Genomic DNA, 21,781 nt, shown 5'->3' with positions numbered 1-21,781 from the left:
CAATCAGATCGTTTGGCTAACAACCTGTCATATACTGATGGGATAACATATTTTCTTGATACACCCTGGATGGACTTCAAATGTACAATATTCACCAAGGAGCTTTATGCCTTAGTTGCGTGCGCCAAACCCTTTTTTATAAAGCGCAAAATGGTGTATTGAGTTTTCACGTTGGCTGCTTAAGAGTTTCCACGAATGTGTTGCGGTGAAGTGTTTTCATTGTTTACTCATCCTCAGGGATATGTAAAAAAAAAAAAAAAAAAAAAAAACAGGGTGTAACAGATGACTCATGCACTATAATGTAGTACACCGAGGTCTTTTTTTCCCCTTTTTTAAATGAAGCAAATAATGCCCTAAGCCTCAGCAGAAGTATATCTGACAGTACTCGCCGTCTACCTCCTTGTAAAATCAAGATGATGCATGAGGAGTCTCTCTAAAATGAGATAACAATGTGGCGTAACACTTAAACACGGTTTCAAAGGAGTCATTTTCACTTTACTTACAATGTGCCGGTGAATCCCTCCCAACACACACACTCTCCGGTCGCTTTATCGCAGGATCCGCCGGTCCCACACTTGCACCTCTGCAGGCAGCCCTTCCCGAAGTTGCCCGCTGGACAGGGATCCTCGCAGTAGCGCCCGATGTATCCCGGCGGACACTGGCAGGTTCCTCTCACGGGGTCGCAGAAAGCTCCGTTCTCACACTTGCACTGCTGGCTGCAGCTTGGCCCCCAGTGCTTGTCATCACACGCTGAAAGATAACAGCCAAAAGAAAATAATCTATGTCGTCTATGTCTGTGTTTACTAAAGATATAGTAAGATTTGACTCCTAATCCTTGTGGTGTGTTCTTATTCTAGTGTCTTTGTGCAAGACTGTGGTATATTTAGACTTTAATATATTAATCTTTAGTCAATTTAAGCATCTTGCATTGAGAGATTATATATGATATACTAGCAGGTGATGTAAATTCATTCAGTTCTTTATTAAATGTTCTGCTCATAAAACCTGTGGTATGCTTATGGTAATATGATGTCATTCAAAACTGACATGAATCCCATTAAATTCAATTTGTTTTGCAGCGTGGGACTTTCATATCAAGCAAGAAAGCAGAAACGACAACAAAACGGGAACAAGAGAAGATGAGTGCAAGTGATCACTCTCCAGGGGCGACATATATTACATACACACACACACACACACACACACACATTACTGAGGATCTCCAACGTGCACTAATGTTGCTTCCATGTCCAAGTCCGCCCCTTAGCTCAGGAGTGTTATATTACCGGCATGTGATTTACAGTTGGCAGGGAGATTTGCTTGGGGCCGACAAGACGGATGAGGTTTAAATAGTTAATTTTACAGAAGCCTAAGGAGCAGCTTAAGGGGTTAGCCTGCAGTGGTGATTCACACAAGGTTTGGATTTCAATCATGATGAAGAGATCTCTGTCCAATAGGCCTCCTTTGTGAAAACCCAGATTGGTCATACATGCATTCCTCAGATTTCTCATCTATAACTTCAGCTCTCTTGGGCATTGGGAAAGAGTGATATCCAATATGACTGACATCACAAATGGTTGGCTTTCCAGTTATCTTCTCTAACACTAAAACGGATAATAACACTTCCAGCCTGGACTCCTTGTTTTTTGCTCCAAGATGTTGTGGTTTCACCGATGTGGTTTCACCGACGTGTGAATCATCGCTTTTACAATATTTTTGCTGGACACACAGAAATCCAAGCACAAAACTGACTCCACGCGCCGCACCGAGGCTGGAGCTACACCTCACCTCTGCCTCTGCCGCACATATGCTCTGTCACAGCTTTGAAAAGTACAAGGACTGCTTTGACAATTACACATAGGGTAAAGTACAGCCAAATTTGGCTTGGATCGAAAGCGCTGCCACGGGGTGTAGTGTTTATTGCTCTAACTCAGAGCAGGACCTTTGCCTCTTTTGTTTAAATGAATCATAAATTCACTTGTTCTCTGTGTGGGCATTGGAGAGGGTTTCCGTTGGCAAGTGTCACGTTGAGTAATGAGAAACTCAGCTGGAGCGGCAATAATGTTTACACAGACATTCTCCAGGACAGCAGTGGAGATTACTGAAGGGTCTGTGGGGTCGTCCGTATAAGAGCTAAGGGCGGATAAAGCCAGACATGGTGGGCGAGTGAACGGGTGGAAATGAGCAGTTTGGACAAGCCTGTTTGCTTATTTGTACGTAAACACAGATCATAAAGTGCAGCACTCTTCCCGACAGCGTTTCTGAAAGTGTTTACCTGTATCTGGACTTCTGATGGATGTCAGCTGGATATGGCAGGAACATCAGCTTGCCACATCCAAACCAACACATCAGAACAGCCATGCCTGCCAAAAATGTATTTGGAACCCCTACCTAACCCAAAAACTAAAACAAACTAAACTACAAATAAATAAATGCACGAATAAATAAATAAATACATACGTAACACAGAAATAAAGAAAGAAATTCCAATCAGGGAAGCATTCATAATTAGTCCTATTTCTATGTGAAAAATAGTTTAATTATTTATCAAACTGACCCAGGAGTAGTAACTCGTCAGTCATCAGAATTTAAAGGTATAATAAGTAATTTTACAATGCTTTAGCACCATCTAGTGGCTATATGTAAGTGTCTGTATACAAAATCAGGAGGAGTATTTCATGTATCCTAGTTAGATGCAATATTTTCACCCCACAATACAAGTTAGGATTACAAATAAGATTAAAAATGCCTAAAGGCGACACAAGTAGTATCAGCTCAAGTAACAACCACAGGAAATAAGGTAAATAATACATATAATCTACAAGAAGCTGGGATGAGAGAGCAGTAGCAGTGTTTGGTGAAGCTACACACAGCATTATGTTGCTTGCCTAAAAAAAAAAAAAAAAAAAAAAAAATCTCGTTTAGTTAGTCTGTGATGATACTTGATGTTTTTCCAGGCAGACTCAACAAGTCTAAGCATTGAGCAGCTTGAAATGCACCCCTGCTGCTGCGTTGGTCATTTGCTCATGCAAGCAAGTCAAGCAAGTGCATTATTACATATTGCCCCTTTAATTGGAGCAGCAGTTTTGATGTGAAATTATATTACATGCAGGGGTGTGTTCCCTACTTTGGGGTTTAATGAATTGATGATGCTGAAGACACTCCAAGACACTCAAGCACTCTGTTTCTGAATGAGCGTCACGCACCATTTGCAATGACCTTGATGGGCTCATATCCTTATAATGAGAAACCTGAACATAACCGGGCTACTGAGGCATGAAAACACCTTCTCCCACCCACTGCTGGAGCTGTCTGCGGCCCGTACACGTTCAGTTTCCATAATAATATTCAGGATGTTCCTGCTTATTCGTGTGTGTGTGTGATGAGGACATGAAGATGTATGTAAACAGATGATAGCGAGCATGACCTTCACATGGATATGGACTAGTATCTGGAGTACCATGTGCATGTGTAAAGCCCACCGATTGATGTGCACTTGAAAACTGGCAGCTCTTCACTGCGCTTTATGAGGAATGCACAAAGATATGGTGGGAAAATTCCTCCCTTTCCCCAGTGTATTGTCCGAGTGATGGTTTAGGCCTCGCCTGCGTCCAAACTACACATAATCTCCCAGTCATCTCACCATCCCCGTGATCTGTTCGTTTTTTTTTTTTTTTTAATCCAGCTTTCTTTGGTCTTTCTATCAAAATCTCCAAAATAGGGCATGGGTAAAGCAAATCACCCTATCGTTGACCCACACTCGTTGTACTCTCTTCCCTCAGTCATCGTTACCACCATCTTCCCCTCCTTCGCTTCATTTCTCATTCTCTCCCATGTCTTCGCCCTCCTCCCCTTGCTTTGGCCTCTCCCTGTTTTGCGTTCGGGCCTAAGAGCATGCAGCACACTTCTCTCCCCTCGCCCCTCGCCCCTTCTCTTTCTATTTTCCTCTGTCTTACTTGGGCAAACAGTGCTCAAGGAGTGTTCAGTACAAAAAACCTCAGCCCCTCTCCTCTTTCCCACAGCCAGATAGCTCAACACACAGGCATTCAGGAAGTGTCAGGTCTTATTCTGCCAGAAAGGCTCTATTATAGGCTGATACAGTGGAGCCAAGGCCTGAGAGAGGGAGAGGGAGAGAGTGTTGAAAAAGGAGAGAAACGGGGAATGGAGCAGGAAAGGAGAGGAAAAAGTAAAAACTTCAGTGGGGAATCGTGAGGGGAGATGAGAGAGGTAGGGAAGAGGGAAGGAAAGGAGAGAAGGGGAGGACTGGGGCATGCGAGAGAGTGACAGAGAAAAAGAGAGAGAGAGAGAGAGAGGGAGTGGGGTAACATTTTCCATTTCCCCTTCCCATCATCCCCCTGTCAGGACATCAACCACTGCCTGTTAGAGCCAAATCCCTCTCTCTTTAGAGGAGTAGGGAAAATGGAGGAGGGCCGTGTACTATTGACCCAGCTGAGTACGATGAAACGGGCAGAAAGTAGTGGAAAACTTAATTTCAGTGACGGCACAGCAAGCCTGCGAAATCTGGTTCTGGTTTCACACTGCACATTGTTTTGGTGATTGTATTTTAACGTGATTTTTTTTTTTTACATAACACAAACAAACTTCCACTCACTGGAAGCTGAAGTGCTGAACTCTTGAATTACGACGGGTCTGCCGGCTTTGTTTCTCAAAACCTATCAGCTCAGATTGTGAGGAAAACAGCCGGTTTAACATCTTTATCTTGACACTCTTCCCCTAAACTAAACTGTAATGCGAGTGGTGCTTTTATTGTCGTTGTTAATATTTGTTTGGTTCCTTTTACTTTGCAGCACTTTGTTAAAAAAAAAAAAAAAAAGCGCAATAAAAGTGGGTTATTTTTATTAATGTTGAATAACAGCTGTCAGTGAGCTCGCCGTCCTCCTGGACTAGTAAACTGGTTTCTGGACTGAGGCTGACATTAACGACGCATGGCTGTGTGCTCAGAAAGGCTCCCTCGCTGTTTCCATTGGAACGGCCTCCTGCGTGATGGAACGGTGTACGCGAAGATCAGCCATTTGACTAATGGCCATTTGTCATTTCCTGTTGTGAATTTTAAGTGTTTGTGTGTGTGTGTATGTGGAGAGAGAGAGAGAGAGAAAATGACAGTGAAAGAAAAAGAGATGGTGGAGGGATGGAGGAGAGTGAAAAAAGAGAAGGAACAGCTGTGTGAGAGAGTGAGAGGGTTCAAAATGGGGGACAGAGAGTTAAACAGAGCGAACGAGAAGGAAAATGGGGGAGACAAAGCAAAGCAGAGAGAGAAAGAGAGAAAAAGAGAGAGAGTGAGAGGGCGAGGGGGGAAAAAGAGTTGTCTCATACCACTGGAACAGTCATCGCCTCGCCAGCCTCCCTCACACTGGCAGCGATCTGGGGCGACACACCGGCCGTGCACACACTCCTTGGTGCAGCGAGCTGTTGATGAGAAACACATGTGAGCGCAAATTCTGATACATGTTGCATTAATGTCCAATACGCAAGCGGTCATATGGATTATCTAAAAGTGCGGCACTGTGCAGGGAGCAAAAATCCCAGAAGCATGGCGGAGCATTTGCCCAAGACATTGCATAAGACATTCAACACCAGCTACATGTGTCATTTCTGCTAAGAAGTCTTAGGCTGAAGCCTCTCTTAATCTCAAAGCAACCTGCAGTCCACGTTACAGGCAATATAAAACCACAGGCCTGATCAAACTGATGCAGAAGCACGCTGCAGAGTTTAGGTTTTTTTTTTTATTATTATTATTCTGTCAAAAAAACTATTCGACTCGCTGCACTCGCCCCTGAAAAAAACATTCACTCCACCCATCCCAAACAGTGAAGTCAGCGAGACAGCTGGGCTCATCCATGCAATTGAAGGCATGGCACTGATGTCAGATGTCATTCACGCTGTCAGAAAGCTTCCTCTTCTGTGCCAGTTCACGGCGAACGGGCTCTGTATGCGCTAACCAGTCTGATCAATGCTGATGGTGTCGCTCAAGCTGATTCAGATACGCATTTCTGGTTAAGAGCAAATCATTCTGCAAGACTTCTTTGGCTCTTGTGCACAAGTTGTATCAAACCCACGTGCCACCGTGAGTCTAGCACATCCAGGTTTTCTTTCCAGCCCTACACTGCACCATGTCACTCCACTGATTAGTTTCTCCAAGGTGTGTCGGCATTAGAAACAAAGACGGTTGATAAAATACAAGCTCCTACGCCCACTTCCCGACATAATTACGTGATTACATAAAAAATCATCATCAGGGCGGCAGGAAATCCCAGAGCGGTCAGGCCAGACAGGTATGGCAGCCCAGAAGGTTCAGTGCATGTAGTTTTGTTGTTTGTGCTGAGAAAAATGAGAAACTTGCCGTATCAGTGGAGATATTTTCTATTAGCAATATCTAACCCTAACACAAGCCAGAGTTTCAAAAAGTTGCAAGCATTATTGATAAACTGAGCAAAAATAATGTTGTTGTGTTGAGTAGTTATTGAAAGAAAGACTATTTGAAAAAAATAATTTGAGGGTGGCTTCATTATTATGGTTTTCCTAAAGTTTTTTAACACTTCCAAGTTTCACCAAAGGAGCAGAAGGACTGAGCAGTGACTTCAGGTAGATGTTGCAAGTTTCTCACAATTAAGTGCATTATCTTTGTTTTTTATCCACCATCTGTGGTTGAAAAGGCAAGTGCATTTTGGAGATCGAAGACAGCGGGTCTGCAGGTTTTCATTCCCACCAAAAACTCCACCAGGTGAGTTCACTGATGGGTTCCTCCTCTCTGCTTGAAAGTGAGGTGATCAATGAAGTCACCTGGTGGAGTTTTTGGTGGGAATATAAACCTGCAGACTCTCGGCTCACTATGGCACATAGTTGCCGACCCCCTGATCTAAAAAAAAGGCCAGGACGTAATTACATCCAGGGAGTAAACAGAATTACATCTCCTGGCTCCTTGCAGTGTTTTGTAAATGTAACAACAATGGTTTGTGCAGAGGGTCGGTCCGGGAAAAGGCACAGAGGACATTCTCAAAGCCGAAATTACTTCGATTGTAAAATTCAAACCAGCAGTCAGTCGAGTGCATCTTGGCTTCACTGCCGTTAATCAGTGAAATCAGCGGCTGTGGTGTTTGGTTGGAGAGGAAATGCGGACATGGCTCTCGGCCTCATGTGGTTGGAGGACGGCGGAGTAGACGGTTCAACAATGAGAAATAAAATCAATGCATATTGATCCTGTGTGGTTAAAAAAATGTCTCTCAAAAATGTCTGTTTACTTAATTTATTCGCTAACTTTGCCACTGTGTATATTCAAGTTTATTCAGTTATGTCTGGAAGCGTTTTATAACCCCGGGGATTGCAGAAGTCCCTCAGCCCATAGAGGGCCATGTAATCACAGATATTTTCACCATGGGAAGCCACAGCGGGAATCAAACCTCTAACCTTGATGATGACAGCGCTCTGTGCTCCCCGGCGAGTTGTGAGGTTTGACCTTTAAAATTTTGTTGCACCACACGACAAAACAAATTTCCATCTTAACAAATCATTTAGTCTGATATTGATGCTGTAAAATCATGTTATTCTTAAAACCAGTGAAAAAAAGCTGCCAGTGGGATGAGATTATCCCACTTGTCTCCAATGCTCATCAACATGTTTCCAGGATTTGCTTGAATCAAGTGTCTTTTTCTTGTCTTGATACCGGCCGATCTGTCTTACTCTGCGTTGTTTCAACATATTTACACTTTCCTGAAACAAGTCAAACTGCACTGGAAACACGTGGGATTATCTCATCACTGATTGTTTTGCATTTGTTTTAAGAGAAAAATGTTTTTTTTTTTTAAGTCTGAACATGTGACTAAATGACTTGTTAAGATTTTTTTTTTTTTTTTTGCAGGGTAGGCATTTCCACAGCATCGACAATGTGAATGATATGATGTGAGCGCCTGTTGGACGGAGCTGGTTCGATGTTTGTTCTGGTGATGGCGCAGCGTTTAAGACCTCTGTCTCCGAACCCACACAGCCTCCCTCTGGCCAAGGCCTGAATCCTGCCAAACCCTCTCCTCTGTTACTTCCTGCCACTGTTTCCTCTCTCAGCGTCACTACTGTCCATTTCGGTGAAGACAAAGTACAATACAAAGTTCTGGTTTCACAATGAGTTTTTGCAGGAGGAACCATTACTTACGGACACATTTATCTCTGCTTTCATAATAGCCCGGACAGCACTGGTATCTCCTGCGGTAATCTGTCTTCACTGCCTGCCGGTACGCCGTCTTGTAGGTGATCCTAAAACAAAAACACAAGCAGACAGGACACAGTGACCCTCCAATGGCCGGAACAGGAAGTCAGGCCGACAGGAAGAGAGTGAGCAAACTGTCGCTACCTGTGGCGCATGCATCTGTAGGACGTCCGAGGATCAGAGCAGGGCTCCTCTGTCACCTGGTCGTACGGATGGGAGTAAGACTCCTTCACCGAGGTTGTGAAGCTGAAAAACACAACAGAGAGCACAAATATACATAAATATATCTGGACATCCTGCTGGATTTGAAGCGAAATGTCAAAACGCTTCACTTTTTAACTAAAAACACTTTACATTGATGATGGACATGAAGGAAAAATAGAAAGACATGAATGCGAAACAATAAAATGCTATTATATCAGCAATCGCGTTTCAAAGTGGAATGTTTCACGGCCCCTGAGCTCCTTCTTTATCCAAATATTTCCCTTCACTTCTCATGTGTCTACTCTTTCAGCCCTCTTCTTAGGATTTAGGGATTTCTTGTCCTTCAAAATTAGAAAATTTAAATAAAATTAGTCTGCATAAGAGCACAAAATGGATCAACGGTGATGCTGTTTCTGGCGGCAAAAGCGACATCTTCTCATTTTTATTTTTCTAAGATTTAAGTGACGGCTACATATTAATGTAAAACTCTTAGACAAACAGTAGTGCCCAGCCACCGGTCCCAGTGGTTGTTAATTTTGGTTTTGGCTGATCAGCTTGTTTACTCTTCTGGGCGCTTTGGCAGATAACCAACCACTCCATTTCTACTCCCAAAAGCAGTTTGGTTAGTAAAAACAGCCATCTGGCCACTTTGGTGAATGAGAAAGTTCGTTTACTGCCTCGACTGAGCGAACATACAGTATATCGCTATAGGAGACAATGAAGCATTACTACCTTTGGTGTGGTTTTTGCTCTGTTTTTTCTCACTTCAATTAAAAGCTTACTTAGTCATTTATGTGTTGAGTCAGTTTCTTGAAACTTGCGCACATGAAAACTCTTAAAACTGTATAGTTTGAACAGAACGTGGGTGTCTACTGTATGAGAAAATGCTTATCCTTTCTTTATTCTTTAGAAGCCTCTCTTTTTTTTTTTGTTTGGCAGATGTGCAGTTTTCATCCAACAACAGCGACATTCATTTTCTTTGTTGCAGTTCAATGGGTCTCACCTCTCCCACAGACTGCACACGTTGGGATCTCTTGGGTTTAGGGAGCTGGACGGGCCGATCAGGAAGCTAAAAACCAGCAGGACAGCAGAGCTCGGCACAGTCGGCATCATCCTGAGGAGAAAAAGGAACAGATATTTTCTCATAAGTTACAAAATACAATAGAGCTGCCCAAATGTTTTGGTAAGGAGGGTAAAAAGGCCAAAAAGTAAGAACGTTGGAAACTGATTGGGAACAAATTATATGCTCGTTAATATGCCATTTTTAAAAAATCAAAATAACATCTTACTTGGTTAGCAAACTGAACTGAAGGAAAACATATCAATTACACACTATTGTGCACTGTTTTGAACCGATTGGAGAGCTGAATTCGAGCAGCCTGGAAACACAGCAAAATATACTGTAGTCTAAGAGGCTGTAGTGCAGTGGAAAATTTTTTCGCACACACAGCTGCTAAATCTAAAAAAATACCCACTTTAACTCTCAGCTATGGATTTACATTCACTGTTATTCTTGCATATTTACTCTAACTGAAACTTTGTTTATCCTCACTTCGTCTTAGAATGAAAATGACATGCAACTTAATAGGGTAACAGCAAGAACCATCCATTCAATTCATTTTATTTCTGCTGGTTCTAATGATATCCTCATTACCTATAAATTGTGGTAAAGATTTAGCTCTTGTAAAAAAAAAAAGAGTTCATTAAACACTCAGCAGAGGTGAGGCAATGAGCCAAACTTAAACCGTTTTAACCTTGCCTGCTCTCCACGGAGCTCCACGCTGTCTCAACATGGTACATAAAACACAAGCACTGGAGACAAGCAGACGGGGGGAAGGATGGATGGGTTAGTGAGAGTGAGAGAGAGAGAGAGAGCGAGAGAGAGAGTAAATGAGAGAGAAAATGGAGAGGAGGGCTCAGAGTGAAGAAATGTGACTCCTGGCTTCATCCTGGCCACTATCAATCAGAGCCTGAGTGAGGCCTCCACACTCCTCTGCTGTCCCCTTCCACACTCCAGCAACATCTGGATCTGATCAGCGCGCCGGGCCCAGGAGAGCGCCTCGACATGGGGACCCGTTTAGGCTCTCAGGGAGCAACAGGGAGGAAGACTTCTCTATTTTTTTTTCTCTTTCCTCATAAAAAAAAATCTCCCGTGGAAATGGACAGCAGCCCAGCGGCATGGGCCTCCTGAAAACGGCCATCGTGGGAATGAGACGGCATTTTGAGAGAGGGGGACCGTCATGTTGACACAGGATTGGTCAGGCTTGCTCCCTTCTGTTTTCTCAACAAGTCCCCCGCGACAGAATTACTGCACCGCAGCTTCTCATGTCATCTACTCCCGGCCCGCGGGGATTCCGATACGTTACAACAACAACGCTGCAAACCAGAGTTTTTTCTCGGGTCAAGTGCATCATAAAGAAATTTCTTCATTAGTCATATCAACAAATGCAATAGCTGTGCAATGCATCACATAAACACTAAAAAAGGACATATAAGTGACAACAGATGTCTCCCTTACCCTCACGACTTAAGTCTCTTTTTTTTCATGCTTTATGTCAGCTTTGGTTTTCTCTTCAAATTTACAATCTCGGTCTTTAAGGTGAAGTCAAACATTTGTCAACAGTCTGAAACACAACTCTGAAACGGAGATAACGCCCTGCATGAATTATGTGAAGCTGATGTTCCTCCACCACACATTATTTTGACATTTTCACCTGTTGCTGGTTAGAAAACAGTCAATTAAAGAGCAATTAAAACAGCAGAGTAAGGTTTTGGTTAGGGCTGGGTTCTTCATGACATGATACATGGGGCACGATACGATTGGTATCACAACACATAGCGATACTCTGCAGAACAGCCTGAAAATGCCAAATTAGAGCTTAAAATACACCTGGGTGGACAAATACAATATAGTACATATTAAAACTGACTCAAAGCAGTTTAATTCAAATTTCCCTAAATACTAAACAATGTGCAAATAATATGTACAGATTTTTTTGCATAGCTGTAGTTTCAGTCATGCCATGAGTTGGGTATTGTATCCATATGCAATACTGTGCTGTTTCAGTGTTTCTACTTGTGTCTGCTGCACAATGTCTTTCCATGCATGGTGATGAAATTTTGGGAGACCAGGCTTAAGGGTTTTGCTACATCTCAGAGTAATACATGCATCTAGTAAAGCCAGTGTTAGGGTCTGATTCCCACCCATATAATGTGTTTAAATATGTATATAAAATGTATGTGTTCTGCGAGGTTCTTTGGACAAGAACTTGCTCCAGAAAGTGTCACATTTGATGAGTTGTCAAAGAGTGAACACCCTCCACGTCTATGAAATCAATCACACGTTCATTAAGTAGATTTACATCTGCAGTTATGTGCCCTATCTTCTGTTTTCGATACACTCCCTCTCACCACCCTCGTACCGAGCGCCAGGAGTTAATTCACTCGCTGGCACGAACGCTAACGCCAAAAGAAAGCCTCGCCACAAAAACAGAATTTTATAGGAGCAAGCGTATGGCTTTTATTAAGAGGAGCAATCAACTTCACCAGCCACTTCATTGGGCTGGGGGTAAATATTTTTCATTACCTTCTTCTCATTTTAATTGTGCTTCATTACGGAAAGGCTTCAAACCACATCGGGAATTCTTAAATGCTGAGAAAGAGAGCGGGGCAGGCCTGCTTAATGAGTCGCGGGGAGAGACTGGGCTGTTTTGAAGTCGAGCTCAGCTGCAGTTCGCATTACATGTTTGGGTTACCTTCAGTCGGAGGGCGGGTAGGTAGACGTCTGCTGCTCCAGGTGGTAGTATCATCGCCTGGCAAGGGAGCTCATCAAGGAGGAAACCCCTTCCTCTTGGTGGGGTGAAGGAGGGCAGGTGCTCTGAAAATGATTGCAGAATAATTTTTATATGCAGCTCCACCCCAACCTGTCGACTGATTATTGTTTCAAGCCCTTGGCTCTGCTTCACATAATAGCCTTCAACTTCATTAAATCCAGCTCTAAGTTATCATCATATTTCCCATGAGCTTGTTCTTTAAGACTTCTTTTATTTCCATTCTGATTTTTTTTTTTTTTTTTTTTTAATTTTGACTCAGACAACCTTGGCTATGTGGCAAGAAAAGCACAAGTGCCACGGACATTTCTTTCCAATCGGTTTTGATATCTTCACAGCTGTTTTCAGGCTGTAATGTACACTATTCACACCTCCACAGTTCACAGCCACTGGTCACAGAGGTAAAGGCTGGACCGACTTCAGTAAAAAAACACCATGCTTGTGGTTGCTGAAACACTTTTTGGGGCTTGTTTGAAATGAAGAAAGCAGACAATCGCATCCAGCTCAGTCAAACTTTCATGTGGCCCTATAAAACAGTAGAACATGGACAAAATACCACACACACACACAGACATACTCACACTCATATGAGCACACACACAAAATCCCTTATTCCCTCATGGGCTGATCATTTGTTTTCATGTTCTTGAGACGTTACACACACAAAATGAGTCCCATACGCGCAGCAGAGAAAGGCTATTTTTAGAATCGGAGGACTTTTTGCTAATTCACCGAGCTTCTCTTGGCTCATAATGTCAAGACCCAAAGCGGCGGCCCACGCGCGGTACATGCATCGTACCAACTGAGGAATGCTGCGAGCTGGTTTCAGAGGCCCTGCAACACTGTTTCCAGAACCACACAGGGGCTTCAGTGAAAACAAAGAGCAAATGAAAACAGATGCAGATGGTTTTATATTAATCTCGCCAGACACTCGTGCCCATGTTATTACCGTACTCAGTTTCAATCATGGTCCCTTCAGGACGCATAAGCGCTGACAACTAAAAAATTATTTTGATTTGATTTCATGCATGAGAGCCATTTTCTTGACAGATGAGCATTCCCACTGCACTGGCTGTTTGTGCTGCTTAAACGGTCAGGCCCGTTATTACTGTACACCCATGCAGAGGCAGGACCTGCTTATCTGGCATGAGCCGAGGCATTAAGTGACAACAAAATTTGAGCGGCCCTCCCATTCCAATTTAACCGCCATTTAGGACAGCGTTGAATGTAAAACCACATGAAGTTACAACACAAAATCGCTATTAAGTACCCCTCCAAAAAAAAACTGTCCTGAGTTTCAGCCATTATTCCCATTTAGAAAACCACTTTATTCAAGCCGGTTAATGTCTTAAATGCAGTGTTCAGACCTCGGTGAGGCATTACCTGTGACAGCTGACCACTTGAATCACAGTGAGCAATCAATGTCATGCATACGAATTCAGCAGATAACAATCATTTAACACCAAACACGTCACATTTCTGTACATTTGTAGTATTCTTGGCTTTCTGTGATCTTATTCTCTCGAGTACGGATTGGCTAAATTGGATAACAAGCTACTTAGAGAAGAGAAGTACATTTTTCATTCGGGTGAAATTCTACACAAAGCATATAATCAAACTATTTCCCTCCCACTGACGTCCTATATTTCTCCCTCTCCCCCACTCTCTCTCTTTTTTTTTCTCACTACAGCTTTTCCATTCTGTTTTGCTCTCTCTTTCTGAGGAGCCGCAGTGCTAATTAAAGGAGAAAATATTAGTCACCCCTTGGACGGGAAAGTAGCGGGGGAAAGGAAAATAAAATAGAGGGAACAACATATTGACTGTGCATTGGAGAGAGTGAGAGTGTCTGAGGGAGAGAGACGGAGACGGAGAGGCTGAAAGAGCGAGACAGACAGACAGACAGGCAGACAGGCAGGGATGCCAAATGCAATGTATCCATGTCAAGGTGCTCTTATGTCAGAGGCAGACAAAGAAACTACAGAATATGTTTCTTCTTCCCAGTCCTTATTTCTCAAAGCCGCTCCTGGGGATTGCCTTGGCCTTGCCGAATCCAGCGTATTCATCCAGGATCAATAGCATGCATAAAAACTTTTTTACCAGGCTTTACTCCACGCACTGTTTGAAAACTCCAGCCTTGGTTACTGAAGGTCAGCGGAGAGAGATAACACTAAATTTTGCTGCAGTCTTTCCGCATCAGAGCAACAGAGAGCTCCAGATTTATGACAGAAACACAAGATCCTGCAGGTGGAACTTATTTTGTCTTTGGTGCAGTTGCATGAATCAAACTTCTGGTAGTTAATGTTTTGTTTCAAGCGGTCATGGTAAAAAAAGCAGTCCTAATCCTGGTGTTAGATGCAAACCAAACAGGACAACTTCATAAAAGGGAAACCAACATCCGAATAGGGGACGTTAATGATGGTGCATCCTGGGTGGGAAGGGAAAACTTTCAGAGAGAAATCGAGAAACTCAGAAGGAAATTTAAATAGTAGCAGGTGTTCTACATCTTTATGTAACGTGGCAGGAGAGAAATTGTGCTATATAAATTTCCAACACTCACTTCTAATGAACTTTTGAACTTGAAATATTGTGATTTAAATTATTTAAAATAACCTGTAACTTTTTATCTTGGTAATGGAAAACATTGGAAGTGAAAAAGAAGTCACAAAATCAGAGGAGAATGCTCATTTTGGATTATTTAATTGAATTTGGATGAGGTAATTAGTAACTAGTAACTGTTACGTAATACATTTCTAGGCTTGTTGATACAATTAGCCACTTATTCCCAATGAGGGAAATGAGCAACAGTTACATTTGGATTACAATTGAATGAATCCAATGGGAGAACATTAAAAAAAAGAACGGATATTCTCTTCTAAGGTTTTATTCCCCACTGCTCTCTCCCCCTATAGTGGAAGCTGTGTTGAGTTCAACTGTATCTAACAACTGAAACAGGGAAACAAGGAAGAAGAACAAGGAAAATCTCCTCAAATTGGCCTCGCTGGAACAAAATCTCACCAAATGGAGGTTTCGCGGCTTAATGCATATGCATTTAAGGGTCACTGGCAAGAAGAAGTTCAGGAACCCCAGCACGAAGCTATATTTGGATCATTCTAAATTGTTGAAAAAAAAAAAAAAACACACACACGCAAAAAAGGGAGACTGGGGAATAGAAATGTATTCAAATGTTTCCTGGAAACAAGATGGTCAGTGCATGATTAAAGCAGTGAAGTGCACCATTACACTTCAAAGTTGGCCTAAACGCTGCGGTGTGTATCGGTGCTTTAGGCGGATTTAAACGATCGGCCTCTGATTGTGATCATCGCCGCTATCAAACAAACCTCGACACGAGAATGCAGTCATCCTTGAGCTAAGGTTTGTGTCACAAATTCACAGCTCAGGCCTTGGAATAACAAATCTATAAAAGTGCTCGAGGGCTGAAACTGACAGAATCTGCCAGTTGGAATGAATTATCCAGAACCCTCCATGTGACACACCGACCGCAGCCACAGTCCCCTCTCCCCATCCCACCCTCACATTAAACCAGAGTTACTGTAAACTGAATATAAAACCCATAATCCTTTGCATCTGGGTTCTCGTCTTGGCACACAGGATCGGTTCGGCTCCTCAACCACAGCGAGGCTGGCACACACCGCCGAGTCGCTGCCGTGCCACATGTTGGGGTGGTGCATGGTGGGAGATTGGGGAGGGAGGGGGGCTTGGAGGAACAATGACATGCCACACCCAAAATGTAACGTGAGAACATGTTAAACTCCAAAACACACACACACACACACACACACAGTCACATGCACACATTTCTTTGCATATCACATTACTTTCGGCTATGCTCAATTTCAAGTTTACCCAGGGAAACGCCTGCGTCATAACACACTGCAGACTGTTTACAGCCAGCCGTCGTATACGGTAAAAGGTGGTACTCAGCCGCAAAAGAGCTGAGCCCCCACACTGGAAAAGATTTTGGGTGGAAAACTCTTGGCAGCTAATAGTATTTGACGGTTCTCGTGGGAGTTGCGTGACAAAAGGATGATCTAGGAGGAGGAGACGGCCTCGCAGAGCTCTTGGAGGTCTGAATTTCGCTGAGTGAGCTCTGGAGGATTTGCTATCTACAAGATTGATGCGAGTGAGCCGGGAATGTGTGAACTTTCGACCTTTGAACTCCGTGCACCTTTGCACTTTCAATTCCTGCTTTTTTTTGTCTTATTTTCAGGCATCATAATTATATTATTATCATTAATCCTAATATCTTCTAATTATGTCAGCATTAAATCTGGCCCCTAGTTTCACCGGGGGTTTCCAGGAAAAGCAGAGGGCTGAATAGTTTGGATGCTTTCCAACAAGACACCTCTTAGCAACAGGCTCTTGAATGCAAAGACAGATGCCCAGCGGAGTCCTTGGGTTCAAGTCATTTTAAAAGCTGTGTTAATTACGGGAGTTGCAATGGAAAATTTAATGAAGTCACCTCAAGTCAACTCTATGTCATGCTGTGACAGCCTAATGCCAGTCTACATTTGGCAGCCCCGGGCCCCCGTGGCGTGGGATCATTATTCTGCTGGGGAAAAACAGGATATGTGTGCCCTCTTCCACACAGTCATCCAAGCTTAGGCTCCAGCGGGAACCAACATCTGCTATCTCTGCAGACTCACCAGGCCACTTCTACCTTAAACATCAGAGGGAAAATGGAAAAAAAGCAGAAATGCAGGCGTGTCTCAGCGGAGATGCAATGCACAGCGGCCGCGCCCGTTCCTGCGGCGCTTAAGAGCAGCTTAGCGCCAGGAGATAAGCCGGAGCTGGTCGGCTGTTTGTGCTGGAGAGAGGTCGGAGGATACTGTAGGGCAGCGGTGCTTATGTCACAGCCTCTGTCCCCACGGCGACAGAGAACAGAACCCACTAATAACAGAGGTCGGGGGGTGATAAGGTCACCATGGTAACGCTGTTGTTTTGAGACCACATGAGGACATCAACATGAGGTCAACGCAGTGCAGAGCAGTCAGCTGCGGACGACGTGCCTGGCTCTGGCGGTTACAACCGATGTGTGATCTGGGACTTTTATCAGCCTGTATTGGCAGCCAGAGCTGAAATAAAATCAAGTGAGAAATGTCTGCAAAAGAAGTATTTGTTGTAAAATATGGAAACAAACGAAGCTCGGCTCGACTCAGCTCAACATGTTGCAGTCAGCCAGACCCTAGTGACGAAAAGTGGTTTGAAAACGAATGAGTGAACGTATGAATGAATGTTCCCACGTGCGATGTTAAAGGTGACGGTGCATTTGAGCATTTCCAACTCTTGGATGGGCATGAAACTCTCCCCTCTGAATAATCGGTACAAAGAAATCGCAATGCATTAAAATAATTCATGTTCACTGAAAAAAAAAAAGAAAAAAAAGTCAAAGGTCAGTTGCGAGTCCACAGAGCGATGCCTCAAGAAACATTCAGTCTCCAAGCTTAAAATCCTACTAGCAGCACTCCACGTTGAGCTTTGAAGGTTTGAGCCAATTTTATACAAACGTGCTTTGATTATTTAATCTATTTTAGTGCAATTTTTTGTTCCTATTTGCAAGTATCAATCTGGAATACATGGATACACTGCATTCTGGTTGGTTTCCTTCATCGCACTCAGCAAAGAAGCTGGGGATTCGACTGATCGGATTTTTTTTTGTCATAGTTTTCTATGAGCTAGCTAATGAAACCAGTAAAATTTTGTCACTGAGCTGAAAAATAAGACGAGGTGGCAGTGTGGACTGAATGCTCGCTTTCCTAATTTCATTCAGCGACATCACTATATTACTATCAATAAGGCTTGTGGGAAGCATTTGACACACCAAAAGAAAATTTTTAACTTGTCAGAAACAAAGTTGAAACAGCACGATCATCATAGCATTATCCGGGAGTGTTGTGCATTAATTCACGAGACTCCCGGGACCAAGTGTTGAGCTACTGCATATTGCTCTTATCATTAAATTGGAGAAAATATTTCTGGTGGCCAGGACTCCTCCCATTTTGCTGTATTACATCATTGCCAAGCACTCTGTAGTCCTGAAATAGTGTTCCTTCACATGACTCCTCCTCCAGAAGCATGTGCTGACCCCTTTCAAAAACACACAGATGAGAGCTTCCAAGCCAAATGTCACTGTCAGTTTCTGCCGCTAAATCATCCAAAATGTGCTTGTTTACTGGTTGCTACGGCTCTTTTTAGCAACACCGAGTCACATGATGTCGATAATACTTTGGAGCCCGTGAACGCAACCAAAGTTGGAGATGCTGTATGTCATGCATTCGTAAACTCGAGGAGGCTTTGAGCGCTCTCAGGACATCAAGAGAGTATTCCTTCCAGAGGTCATTTCCCAAGACACCAAGGTTCTTTATACTCACACTCAGGAAGAAATCCAAAGCTTTGAGATGATCTGTGAAGACAAGGGGAGGGAAAAAAAAAAAATCCACTCTTCACACACAGGAAAAGAAAGAATGATGCTCTGATTGGCTGGAAGGGCTGCTGGCTTGAAAACAACACGGCATGTTTGTTTTCAAGCGGCTGAGATCATAAGTGACCTGTCAAAGTCGAGTTGGAAAGTGAACTCTGAAAGCCAGAAATCTCAGAACCTGGTGAAGTGATCGCTGAGGTGCTGTTATTACTGATCAATAACCCACACAATCCCATCACAAATTTTGCATTTGTTTTTTCTGTAGGGCTGTTTGCTCCTTCAAGATTCAAAGGCTTCGATTTTTATGACCAGTTTTATTAATATGATGTGATACATATGATTTCTGGTGCTATCACAGCTAAAAAAAAACAAAACTGTGCTGCAAATACAGTTTTGCTGGGGATTTATGGGGACAATTTTGTTGATGAAAAAATCTGCAAGTCAGGATTGTTTTCTTCGTTTCCACAATGATTCCTTTTTGCAGATGTGTGTGATCTCATTTGACAATAGTGCTCTGTTTTGTTTCATTTTTTTCTGGGTTGTTATACTGAGTCCAGCGGGAGGCTTCCTCTCTCTCCTCTCTCCTCTCTCCTGTCTCTCTGCAGCCCTGACACATACGAGGCTCGTGCGCTGTCGTGCGCGGACCCACAGTGCAAACTACCGCTTGGTCCTCCACACTCCAGACCATAACCACAGGCAGAATGACTGTGGCTTCATCGGTCAGAGAAAGTGAAGGGGTCCTCAGAAACAAACTCGAGCTCTCAAATGCGAACCGTCTGCGACAAATAAACAAACTCCCATCTGCTGTGTACAACAAAATATACAAAAACGCAGATGTACACCTTTGGCTGGAATCGCCGCTGGTATCTTTGAACCAGCCCGGTGTTTTATCCAAACTTCAGCGAGTGAAATGGTGGAAAACCCAAAATGGAGGCCCCGGCTGAGGTTTCAGAAGGACATGACCATACAGCCCTGTAATTACATGTGCTGTAATGCGCTGTGGATCATAATGTGTGCAGAGACACATAGAATCCTTGTAAAAAAAAAGAGAAAAAAACAGCCTTTCCGCAAACCGTGACCGAAAAAACACATTCTGGCATTGTAAATTCTCACAGTAAGAACACAGGCAAAAAAAAAAAAAAAATCACTTAGTATACAACACGAGATCATCATTCATACACCACCAGTACCACTTCAAATTTCACAGTGCAGAGAGCCAAGAGGTTTTATGCTACAATAAACAACACAACAATACGTTTTCACATTAATATGAATAGTGTGCAACGATGTGAAGGATGCTGACTCTGTAACTCCATTCAGGAGAGCGAGATCATTACAAAAAAAAAAAAAAAACTCACAATGTGCATGTATAGAAAAATGAAAACAGCCATTCAGTGTCACCTTGGTGGTAAAAGAAAGAGAGACTCAATCACTTGAATCTAATCGAGTGCACTTCAAAATTATGCAATATAACAAAGAAGAGATTCAAAAAAAGGACTTGCTAATTCACTAGACCATAAGGATATGGTTAAAAAAATATAATATTGCAATTATTTTGACAGATCTTTCAAGTGTGTTCTTATGTTTGCAGAATACCATTTGTGTGCCAGGACAAACACAACACTTCCTTTGTAATGGTGCTCTGTGATACATTTGATCCTTCTCAGATACAACAGATATCGCACTTGGCCATATCACATTTTGAATGATATTTTGATTAATTGCTCAGCCCTAATGTTCATTTTTCAGTTTCCACTTTTTTTTTTCATTTAAACTAGGAGGAGCTACAGGTTGGAGCCAGTGTGTCCAACCGAAAGGCAACAAATAAGAAGGTTTTCCCGGCAATTTTACCCCCTTCGACGACACACGTGCATTAATGTTTCACATAAATCTGCACAAACACAGATTCCTCATTGCACTGTACGTCACAGGATTATTGAAGTGGTTTAAAAATAAAATCCAACCCTTTTATGATGCGCTGATGAAAAAAAAAAAAAAAAAAGACAAGTGACCACATAATTTCAGAAGAATCCGGGAGGTTGACATGTCATGCTGCAAGGCTTTGAAAACATCTCTTGAGATAATGATTTGTGCAGCGCGGCGCTCTAATGGCCGCGATGCTTGATTGATACGCTGGAATGTTCATTGTTCCATTGTTCCTGCATGAATCATTAGCGCAGTGTTTTTTCAGACGCTCGGCTCCTCCTCCTCCTCGCTTCCTGTGCCTCTGCTGTCAAGTGACTCCTCCTGTGATACGGCTCTGCTGTCACACAGGGAGTTCCCTGCACTCTGGATGTGATGGGCGCTGTGACTCATATTATGCTCTTCAATGCCATTGTATCATGTTATAATAAAGCCATGATGCTTCTAATCTTCCTGAAGCAGTCATTTGTATTTTTCTTTTTTTTTTACTATTTCCTTATCGTGATAGAATACAGCATGAGCAATAGCAATGGCATTTAAACAATTTCAACAAGTGCTCTCTCACTTTCTTTCTTTCTCTTTATTTCTTTCAGTCTGTCTAGAAAGGGATTGTTAAGGGTAGGAATAATCTTTTCATCTAAAATGGTAAAGGATGTCCTTGCTTTAAAATGTTTCCAGCAAATGAAATTTTACAAAAGGATACTTTAAAATCTGGCCTTGGCCTAAAGGTAACACATATACCGATCTTCCTAATCACCCCAGTCATTTATGAGAATGAGATTAATTGGTTTTATTGATTCTAAATTTCACAAAAAGTCCCTTTTAGTATAAATTGTGAGTTCTGCCGTTCATCTAATTGGTGTACAAAAAGATAGATGCTTGAGTTCATCCTATTTTGTTCTTTTACATGCACACTGGAAAAACACCAGTTTCTCGTAACATTTGCATGTCATGTTGCGTAAACACAAGTCAACCTCACTGCGATCAACAACCAGAGAAAGTTTGGATGTATGTGCATTAAAGCTGTGACAGCTGGCAGTGCGGCTCGCATGAACAATACCTCGGCGCAGAGAAAAGCCCAGGACGGAGCTGCGACTGCACAGCCACATTTTCCCCAAACTGTAGCGTGTCTTCCATCATGTTACCAACATATAATCCCTCTGACGT

The 21,781-nt window shown here is 42.8% G+C and overlaps 1 protein-coding gene and 1 long non-coding RNA gene across 2 annotated transcripts in view; one reads left to right on the top strand and one right to left on the bottom strand.

The window, feature by feature from the left end:
• The window catches only part of pear1 (platelet endothelial aggregation receptor 1), a 47,001-nt gene that overhangs the window by 16,251 nt on the left and 8,969 nt on the right, over positions 1-21,781 (bottom strand). The window contains exons 2-7 of the mRNA XM_030072270.1: positions 12,178-12,299; positions 9,426-9,536; positions 8,363-8,464; positions 8,165-8,265; positions 5,335-5,427; positions 504-750 (exon numbers count right to left, since the gene is read on the bottom strand). Of these exons, the coding sequence (XP_029928130.1) occupies positions 504-750; positions 5,335-5,427; positions 8,165-8,265; positions 8,363-8,464; positions 9,426-9,535 (653 nt within the window). The 5' untranslated portion in view covers position 9,536; positions 12,178-12,299. The remainder of the gene's footprint in view (positions 1-503; positions 751-5,334; positions 5,428-8,164; positions 8,266-8,362; positions 8,465-9,425; positions 9,537-12,177; positions 12,300-21,781) is intronic.
• On the top strand, positions 6,174-8,588 carry LOC115373746 (uncharacterized). The gene is made up of 3 exons (XR_003929562.1): positions 6,174-6,293; positions 7,299-7,467; positions 7,877-8,588. It is a non-coding gene; the product is annotated as an uncharacterized LOC115373746 (long non-coding RNA).

The sequence above is a fragment of the Myripristis murdjan genome, chromosome 16 (assembly GCF_902150065.1).
Source record: "Myripristis murdjan chromosome 16, fMyrMur1.1, whole genome shotgun sequence".
NCBI classification, from domain to species: Eukaryota; Metazoa; Chordata; class Actinopteri; order Holocentriformes; family Holocentridae; genus Myripristis; species Myripristis murdjan.
Note: the sequence above shows the minus strand (reverse complement) of the source record. Positions and strands in the feature narration are given on the sequence as shown.